A 10,219-nucleotide genomic window follows, 5' to 3' on the forward strand; every position below is an offset into this window, starting at 1 on the left:
TTTTATCAAACTGATAAAGCAAGCAAAATCATGTATAACTTCAAGTTAGAAATGACAGCTGGGAGTGGTACAATATAGAAAGCAGCAGTGAATGTTCATATAAGACACTCTTTCACAGTAGCCGGAATTCCAGGCCCTGGAACACTAGTATTTGTGGTTTGTATGCAGTGACTCCATATTTTAGCTGATAAAGAACATCCTGAGAGTTATTTGCTCTCCAGTTCAGACATGTGTTTTTAAAAAGAGGTCTGTGATATCATCAAAATAGTGAGGACTTGAAGATGCAAAAGCCTTATCTTACACCCACAGAATTAGTTTCTAACAAAAGAAATTAGTACCTTGGTCTGAATTTTGGTTAAGCTGGTTCACTTTTGACTGTCTGATTCAAGATGGGAATGAGTTAATTGTTGTCAATGAGCTCCTCTCTGCTTCCTCCTTGTGTGTGGTCTTAGTTTGCCCTGAGTGGTACTAATAAAGTCTTTACTGTTGTGTTGTCCAAGCAGCATTTACACAAGACAGCAGTATGTCTATAGATTCTAAAATAAATGGGAACAAAAGTAGTTGAGTATGAGACATAATTTGGTGGGTATTTCTTTCCAAGTGTACTGTGTCTTAAGAATAGAAAATAAAGGCAATTTGCTTTTGATAAGGCTTGTCAGGACTGTAGAGCTCAGTGCTCAGTCCATAAGCAGACATTAATGCCCATTGTCAATTCAGAGAGTAGCACTGAGATGTTGGAGCTAGACAGGGTGGCTGTATACCTCTCTGTTGGGCAGGTGATTATTCTCTTCCATGAACTGGAAGCTGCTTATTTGGTTTGGATTTTGTTTTTTCAAGTGTTTTTAGTGATGCAGCTTGTTGGGTTTTGGGGATTTTTTTGTAGCGGTTTTGTCCAGAGGCGGATTCCAAAAACATGTTGCAGTGCTTGAAACAAAACAAGAACAGTGAAGTGATGGATCCTAAATGCAAGCAGATGATTACCAAGCGCCAGATTACACAGAACACAGGTATCTTCTAAAATAAAACCAGAACTTGCTTGCCTGAGGTGTTCTGCATGGCTAGAAGAGTATCAGTTTTGTTTCATTGTCCTTTGTTGTTTTCTTTGTACACACTGACCTTAGTCAAGTTCTTGAGGGTCAGCATGTGTTGTCGAATCCTCTTTATTCCTGAAGTTCTTACCTCACAATTTGAAATTCTGTTATGAAAAACATTATTTTCCCCAAAAATTATGTTCTTTGGTGGTATATATCATCCAGGAAATTTCTGTCCCATCTCTTTTTGGAGTGTTATGCTCTGTAATCTGAAGAGATGGGTGCTCTAATGAAGTTCTGTCATCTCTCCTGGTTAGATTACCGCTTAAACCCCGTGCTCAGGAAGGCATGTAAAGCAGACATACCAAAATTCTGCCAAAATATCCTGAATAGGGCCAAGGATGATACAGAATTGGAAGGTCAAGTCATCTCGTGCCTGAAGTTGAAATACGCAGACCAGGTAAGTAGAGCTGGTGCCTGCGAAAGAGAAAATGTGCAGATTGTGCTGCTCAGCAGTCACTGACTAACAAATCAAACTTGGACTTGTGGTGTGTTCAACACATATAACAGGCTATACATAAAAGGAGGTTTTTATGCTCCTATAGAAATATTAAAGAATACAGGTTAATGTACAGGTGGTTGATTTCCAAAGGTCATTGAGTGGTTAATGACTATCTCCTCCAAACAGCGTCTCTCTCCAGACTGCGAGGACCAAATTCGAGTGATAATCCAGGAATCAGCCCTTGATTATCGGCTGGATCCCCAGCTTCAGATGCACTGTTCTGATGAGGTAGGAGAGTAACTTTTTCAGGATGAAAGCTCCCTTCATGTAAAAAATTTTTGTTTCTCCAAACATGCTTTCCTAATATGTAAAGCAAAAAAATCCCTTTAAGCTGCTTCTAGCTAGTCAAATTCTCTGCTTGTGACTTTTGTCCAGTGCACAAGATTTGGAGTGTCTATATTAAGTTAATTTTTTCATCTGGGATCTCATCCGTACTTGTGGCTATAGAAAAATACTTCTTTCCTGTTGTCACAAAAAAGTCAGTTCTCTGATTTTGTTAGCCTTAACTGGAATATAGTCAGGCATTTTGAGTTTTCACTTTTCGTAACAAAGTTGGTAATGCTTCAAGTGCTACTTATTTCATACTTTCACATTCTTTCCATGCCATTTTCTTCCCTGCCCCCCTTCTCAGTATAGCAATATTGACTTCTTGCTGCTGGGTTTCAAAGGGTTATGCATATTGCATGAGCCAGGCTGCATTTGGCTTTGGGGATTTTGGGAGGGAAGGAATCTCATAATGTATTCTTTAGCTGCACCCTGTGATGAACTAACATATTGAGATATAAATGTGCTAAAAGGCAGAATGATTGTTGTGAACTATTTATGTTAAAACACCTCTTTCAAAATAGATTTCCAGCTTGTGTGCAGAAGAAGCAGCAGCTCAGGAGCAGACTGGGCAGGTGGAAGAATGTTTGAAAGTGAATCTTCTGAAAATAAAAACTGAGATGTGCAAGAAGGTAAAGAAAATAAATTGGATGTGCTCTAAAAAGCTTCCATTCCTGCAGAAGTTTTTGATTTTTCCAGATCACAGCCTAGGTCATGTTCTAGCTAGTATTAGGCTAGAGTGCTGAAATTTCCCCATACATCTTGATTCTGACCTGCAGTGATTCATTTCAGTTTCAATTTGCCAGTGAAAATTATGTTCAAAGTTCCTTTTTTGCCATTCCAGACTTGAATCCTTTCTTGATTATGGTTGACAAAGGCTCTTGTTACTAACCTGTTTCTTGATACCATCACCATTTCAGGCTTTCCTAGGCCCAGGCTGTGTGCTTGAGTGCCATATGAATTGTGCCATGACTATGGCACCTGATTTCAGTTCTAACTGAAGTAGTCCTGCATACTGACTTTGACTTTTAGATTAATATGAGTATTTTAAGGAATGTTACAAACCAGGACACTTAATTAAGCCTAAGTCAGCATTCATATTATGCCCATATCAATATATATGCTTATCCAAGGACAGTAGTGGATTTTCTCATGATCCTGGATTTGAAAAGATGATACACCTTTCAGAGACATTGATCAGCACGAGTTTTGTTCTGTCCCCTTTTTCTGAGACATACTTGTAATTTCCTCCTCTGCAGGAAGTGCTCAACATGCTGAAGGAAAGCAAAGCAGATATCTTTGTTGACCCAGTGCTCCACACGGCCTGTGCCCTAGACATCAAACACCACTGTGCTGCCATCCCGCCAGGGAGAGGACGCCGTAAGTGCTCATGCTGTACTCGTGTAACCTCTCAGTCTTGAGATACTTCACCTGCATTTCTGACATCGTAATCTTAGATACAAGGTATTTCCACCAGTCATTTGTAGACAACAGGATGGAACAGCAGCAGAAGTGGTAGATGAATGGGTGTCAAGAAGTCTTTCCTTGTGTCCAAGTATGTAGCTTAGAGAGGGCTCTGCCTTCAAGTGCTTGAATTGACAGTTGTGCATTAAAAGTGTGGAGTTTAACTAAGTCTGTGGCCTTTTTGCTATAAGCTAAATAATTCTTCACTGCAAAGCAGAAAACATCCTAATTAAGGATTAGTCAAGTATAGTAACATGAATAAAAAATACAAAATGTTATGTCTGTCTTATATGAGCATTTAAATGAGCTTATGACTTAGTTGGCGAAGCCCCTCTGTAGGCACCAGAGCACTGTGATCCCATTTCCTTTTCACAAAACTGTGTGAAAAGTCAGGAAGTCAAACCTTTCAAAATGTATTTTTGTTCAAAAGAAACACCAACAAGCCTAAGGAGATAAGGCTGTGTTTTTTCTGAGCTGAATTTGATCTTGTCTCTCTTTAAAGGCTAGTGGCATTGGAGTTCAGATGTACAGCTCATTGAAAGTGCGGATTTATAAGGCTTCATAAAATCTCGAGTAAACTACATGAATTATATATTGGATGCATACTGTAATTTCTTTTTGGAAGTCAAAATTCCTTGCATCTCCAAATGCAGTACTGATCGTGAATCTTGGTGAAATTGCTAGCCTCAGGCATAGTCTGCCAGGTCTGTTTAGAAAGCCTTGTAACCATCAGCCTTCATGAGAAGGGAAGAGCCCCTCTCTGCACCATGTTACCAAAGCCACTGTTTCTATTTTGTAACACCATCTTCTGCACATTACAGAAATGTCATGCTTAATGGAAGCTCTGGAAGATAAGCGTGTGAGGTTGCAGCCTGAATGCAAGAAACGCCTTAATGATCGTATTGAAATGTGGAGCTATGCTGCAAAGGTGAATATGTAAACTATTTCCAGTTTTTTATGCCTTAGATCTCTCTGTTGAAAGGTATTTATGAAAAACTTCAACTGTAATGAATTTCTTGTTTCCAAATGAAGTTTAGTATTTTGAGTTTGGTCCAGAAAAACTGAGATCAGGTTGTCTTCTTGGAACTTACATCTTATTTTCTCTAAGCCTCGGATGTGTCCCTAATGCAGAATTAAACTGTCTTTTGTGTACACATGGCTTTGTCTCCTGCAGAGGAGGTATGGGGCAGGAAAACTTCCTGTTATAGAGGTTCCTCCTCCTGAGCAGCAGTTCCTTCAGGTGAATCATTGCAGGCCTGCTTTTTTCTGGTTCAAGCCAGTTCTAGCAACGATAGAACACAATAGCAGTACCTGACACTAAAGCTGGTAAATGTCATGGCTGAGGGTTGCATGGAAAGGACAGCTTGGCTCATTTGTTCCCTTTTCACCTCCAGGTTGCCCCAGCAGAAGGCTTTTCTGACCTTGCCATGCAAGTTATGACCTCTCCATCCAAGAATTACATCCTGTCTGTGATCACGGTTGGCATCTGTGTACTCTTCCTCATCGGCCTGATGTGTGGACGCATCACCAAGCGGGTGACAAGAGAGCTCAAGGACAGGTAGAGCCTGGATTGCCTGCTGAAGAAATGCCTGCCCAGTGCCCAGTTTTGTACAGCCCTCCTCTGTATAGTCTACCCACCCCCTCTTGTGAGAGGAGAAGTAAAAAAAAAAAAAGAAAATTAAAAAAAAAAATTAGAAAAGCAGCAGGTGTTGGCTCAGTTTTCCCATCCTGGATCTCATCCATGGCATCCTCATCCTATGAAAGTTTGTGTGCAACATTGGCAGCCCAGCCAGCAGCTTTTGTTACCCCTTTGTTAGCAGACTCTCGTTTACCTGCCTGTAGACAAGTCTCTGTTGTACTGTTGGAACTGACTTCACTCTCCAAATCAGACTGATATGACCTGCAGCTCAAGCAGTTTTTAAGTAAATTTTTAAAGACAGACATATTCTGCATACCGACTATATGATTTAGGTAATGGTTCATACTGAAATCTAGTCATCCTCTGTGGCTGGGTGAAGTTGAGGCAGGAAATTAAAGAGTAAATTGCATCTTACACCACAGCTGGCCTTGTTTTGGACATCTTGCTCGTCTGTGTAAAGCATCTTCAGAGCATAGTCTTGGACAACCTAAGGACACCAATCACTGGTGTCATCTCCTAATGAATATCCTGCTTATGTGACTGTGGATTTTTTTGGCTGAAAATATGTCGTTCCTTTCTTCTGCTGCTGCTCGCAAGATAGAATAAAATACTGACCAGGATTGAATACTCATGTGAGCTATACAACTTGTATTTCAGTAGATTAAAGACACGATGTAGACACAAGGTTTGTAGAGCCTGTCAGTAGTGAACAGTGTCAGTGGGCAGGAAGTGCTCTGAGCAGTTACTCAGTCAACTTTTTTATTAGCAATGATGCAGTAAAATTCTAACACCTTTCATTTTACCTTGCTATTGCTAAGCTGTTACCCTCCCAAATTAACTGGGTGTAGATGGTTTTGACACACTGGCAGTGCAGTGCTCTGTCAGTGACGCAGAAAGTGCCAGAAGACTCAGCATCCTCTCTCTCAGTGTAACAGTTCCTCGTGGATTAGCACAGTGGTTTGTAACCACACTCTGGGTCATAATGGTTCGCATGGTAGCACTCAACAGTGGTCTTCATTTCCACAGCTGCAACTGATGGTGGTAACACCTGGCATTTTCCTGGGGTGTAGGACGCAGGTGCTGGTCCAAGCAGAAGTGGATGGAAGAATTATAGTGTGGTATGAAAGGCAGAAACATCTGGATCTTTAAGGGAAGTAGCTTTTAGCTTTTGCAGTGATGCCATCAACGTGTGCATTTGTGCTATGTATAGTTATACTTCCAGAACCTGATACTTAAACCCAGGAGCCCAGAGAAGGTGTTTTGGAAAAGCTGCACCAGTAGTTGTGGCCTCTTCTTACAATCATCTGTGTTCCTCAAGTACAAGGAGGTGTGGAGTTCATAAGACAGGTGCTTTGACTGAAACATGGAGTGTGTTGATGAAATCTAGAAGAGGCTGCATGAGAGTCAGTGTGTACAGGAGGATATGTTTTATTCACCTTTTAGATGTGCTTACCTATGGATGCTGTGGTAAAAACCATGTGCCTGAAACTGTCCAATTTAGGCTGATGCTTGAACTGTAACTTTGTTTTCCCACTTAGCACATTGCTATGTAAGACCTGGCATTTCCAGTTCTCCCCATTGTTCTCTAGAAGAACAGTGGAGGTCGTTTTGAGACACTCTGGAGTGTAGTCCCACTGATTCTGGTGATGCTGTATACACAGAATGGCATATACAAAATACTGTGAGCTTTTGCTATGACTTTTTTGCTGAAGCTTTTTTCAAACATACCTTCATCCTGCTCTGAGGATGGTGGTGAACTAGTATGGGTTCAGACTTGCTATGCTAGTAAGTCTCACAGACACTTCTGGTTTTGTAGTAAAATACTGTGAACATAAACAAGCAGCAGCGAAAGCCTGAGCGATGAAGCTTCAGCGGAGAGTTAGTGTATGGTAGGATTGCAGTTAAGTGGTGAGGTAAGACTGAATCTAAGCCTGAATTCCTTCTCTTGCCCCTCCTCCCCGGTGCTTGCCTGTCTGTTTGCCAGCATGAAGTGGAGTAGAAGAGAAACAGTTAATCTGGTCTCTTGAGGTAGCACAGGTGTGTAACTCCACAAATACTAGTTTGGCAATTAGGAGAGTGTGTTGTATCCCTTGACTGAGTGTTGAAATGATTGCTGTCAAGATGGGTGTGCTGACAGAGCTGCCAGCAAGGGAAGTGGGATCTCGGTGCAGCCTTGCTTGCTGGCATGAGTCCTGCTTCTCCAAAATGTCTATCTTGCATAATTAAATTGCCATTGGAGGGCTTTTTTTAAACTGTTGTGACTTTTCGAGAAGGCATTTTGTAACCTGATTAGCTTGAAAAGCCTAATTAGATGGTTTATTGTCTAGAAATAGCATCTTCTACTAAATTCCAAAAGACATTGCAGTGAAAATTGTAGGTTTGTAGCCATAGTTCGAAATGCAAACCCTTTTCAGCTCTGAAGGTGACTTTCTTTACTTTCAGATATAAAGTATTCTGGGGTTTTTTCCTTTTTTAGTTTGGAGGAGGTTATGGTAAGGGTGCCTGAAGCATGGCATTAGGAGTCAGTGCTCTGTGGTGGTATTAGTCTGTGGTTGGTGGTGTTTCTGCCTGTGTCAGGCTCACAGTTTGTGTGAGTGCGCTGTGATGGTGTTAGAGGTGGCCCAAGGCCTTTGGAAGAAAAAGGATACTAAATAAACCTTTTGTCACAGTAGACACAGACCCACCTTGTAAAGGTTGGCAAGGGGTCCAGGCCATTTTATTATTGAGTATATTATCTTTTTATGTTTTAAAAAGGGGTCTTCTACCACTCGTGATGACCAAATCTGCTTTTTCCCAACTAAAAATATACCAGTCACAGTCTTGAAACATTCTCCTCCTTTTCGTGCATACCTAAAAATCTAGAGGTTTTGCAAGCACAGAAGCCCATAGGAGCACTCTTCCAAAAATAACCTGGTTGTACTGTTGCCAACACATCATCTTGCCTGCAGGTAATCATTTTCCACTGCAGGGAAAGAAAGAAAGAATCATAGAGTCATAGAACAGTTTTGAGTTGGAGGGGATCTTAACATTCATCTCATTCTAGCCCTGGCTTGGGCAGGGACACCTTCCACACTAGACCAGGATACTCAGAGTCCCATCCAGTCTGGTCTTGAACACACCAGGGATGGGGAGTCTGCAACCTCTCTGAGCAACCTGTGCCATTGTCTCAGCACCCTTGTAGGAAGTTGTGAGCAATGGTTGTAAGAAACACTGCTGTTGCCTTGAATTTGAGAAAGCCTTTTTAACTTCTCTGTTTTAACAGAGTGTTAGCAGTAGCTGCAGTCAGCCAGGAAGAGTGGGTTGGTGTGGAAGAGGCTCGTGGTGGTCTTTCCTCGTCATGACCCTTACCTCTCACTGGAGGAATCTGCCTTCCACTGAATGCAGTTTAGGAGATGGTTGTTGGTTGAGTTTGGATTTTTTTTCTCCTGATCATCGCAAAACCTTCTCTTGGAGAGCTTATTCTAGACTTGATGACGCTGGTGCTCAGGGCGTGGATGGAAGAGCTAGATGTTTGGGATCTGGCAAGGCATGCAGCTCTCCATTTGCTTCCTGCTGCTGCTGAGAGGGTTAACAAGTTAGGCTTCCTAAATGATGGCATGTGTGTGCACGTGTCAGGAACTGGGCATGATGTGCACCTCTATACTCCACTCCTGCTAGCCTTTTACAGTTAATTCTCATTCACAGTAATAAGCTTATTTATTGTTTACCTAGTGAGTCTAATCAAGTTCTTTTGAGAGTTTCATCTTGGGATTCTCCTGCCTCACTTTTGTCAGTAGGCTGCTGGAGTAACTCATCTGGGTGGGAACAAAATTCCTGGCACCTGAAGTACTGCCCAGCAGATTGGGTTGAGTATCTGTGTGTCTGTGTCATTGCAAAGGGCTGGAAGGACCCTAGTGAAGGTTGAATAAATGTAGCAAAATGTTAGCATTTCCTCCAGAATCTGACACTGTGATGTAATCAGTGTTGCTCTGAAAGAATCCACAGTTAAGTGCATTGTATGGAAAATAACGGTTGTGACTGTCTCAAGTACAGAAACTAATTGCAGGTAGGTACAGAGGGAAGAAATGTGATAAGCTAGAGGAATCGCTGGAATCCATAATGTTGTAGAGGAATTGTGTTCAAGTTGGATGGCAATTTCTGTTAAAACACAATGTTGTTACTTAGTGATACAAGATCGTAGGGTTTTTTACTTTATTGTTTTTATTTGGGAAAGAAAAAGGTAGTTTTGAGGTGTGTATGAATGTACAAGTGTGGTATGAAACCGGAATATTTCATCTAGCACCTCTGTCCCTACTTAAAGTACAGCTCTGTGGACTTAAACAACTGTAGTGTGGGTTTGTGTAAGAGCACATTCCTCATTCTGGGGTTCAGATCCTCCAGGCAGTTCCCAGATACTGATCTTCGTGCAGTGTCCTTGTTTGGGAGCCAGATGTGCCATTTTGCTTCCACTGATGAGTCATGGTTAGGAGGGACCCCAAGTCACACATGTGCCAGAGAGAATTCAGCTGGCACTGGGCTTTGTCCTGTGCTGGTGGAATTCTGCGTCTGCTCTATTGAGTTGCTGAACGCTGCCTGGGACAGGGAGGAGTAACAGCGTTTCTCTTCACTCGCCAGAGGCAAGATTTTCTCCTTGCACAACACCCAGATTTGATTCCGTAGCTGCCCAAAGAAAGATCCCCGCCAGGGTGAAGCGGTACACCCTGAGATCCCAGCCCTGCTGCCCCTGCGTTGACTGAGTTAGACAGAGGTGCTGGCCTGTCTCTCGCCTTGGGAAGTGCTGCGCTAGGAGCGAAGGGACGGGGTGCCTGCCGGCGCTGGAAGCGGGAGCGTGGCCGCGATGCCGCGTGTGGGGACGGGGCGCCCCGCGGCGAGCAGAGCGGACCCAGCGGGGTCCTGGTGTGCAGCAGATGCTCTTTGAACGTAGTCTCCTTTGGTTTTATTATTATAATTATTTTTAAATGTGACATTAACGAGACTTTTTTTTTTTTTTGTAAATTGTTTCCCCTTTCTGTGTATAAATCCTGGCCGCTCCTTGTTTCAGTTGGGGTTTTTTGTTTGGTTGTTTGTTTTTTTTTTTACATGTCCATGCTGTGTAATTTTGAGATGTTACTGAACTTCTGAACATAATAATGTGCATTTTTTTTTTTTCTGTACAGATGAAATGGGAGAATTTAATAAAAAGAGTCTGCAGGTTTGTAC

General features: G+C 42.1%; 1 protein-coding gene across 1 annotated transcript in view; it reads left to right on the top strand.

The window, feature by feature from the left end:
- GLG1 (golgi glycoprotein 1) overlaps positions 1 to 10,218 on the top strand; it is an 82,703-nt gene extending 72,485 nt beyond the window's left edge. Inside the window, exons 20-26 of the mRNA XM_021541087.2 lie at positions 884 to 1,007; positions 1,349 to 1,491; positions 1,720 to 1,821; positions 2,442 to 2,549; positions 3,177 to 3,297; positions 4,203 to 4,309; positions 4,776 to 10,218. Of these exons, the coding sequence (XP_021396762.1) occupies positions 884 to 1,007; positions 1,349 to 1,491; positions 1,720 to 1,821; positions 2,442 to 2,549; positions 3,177 to 3,297; positions 4,203 to 4,309; positions 4,776 to 4,943 (873 nt within the window). The 3' untranslated portion in view covers positions 4,944 to 10,218. The remainder of the gene's footprint in view (positions 1 to 883; positions 1,008 to 1,348; positions 1,492 to 1,719; positions 1,822 to 2,441; positions 2,550 to 3,176; positions 3,298 to 4,202; positions 4,310 to 4,775) is intronic.
- Position 10,219: the final 1 nt, after the last annotated feature.

This window comes from Lonchura striata, chromosome 13 (assembly GCF_046129695.1).
Source record: "Lonchura striata isolate bLonStr1 chromosome 13, bLonStr1.mat, whole genome shotgun sequence".
In the NCBI taxonomy this organism is placed as follows: domain Eukaryota; kingdom Metazoa; phylum Chordata; class Aves; order Passeriformes; family Estrildidae; genus Lonchura; species Lonchura striata.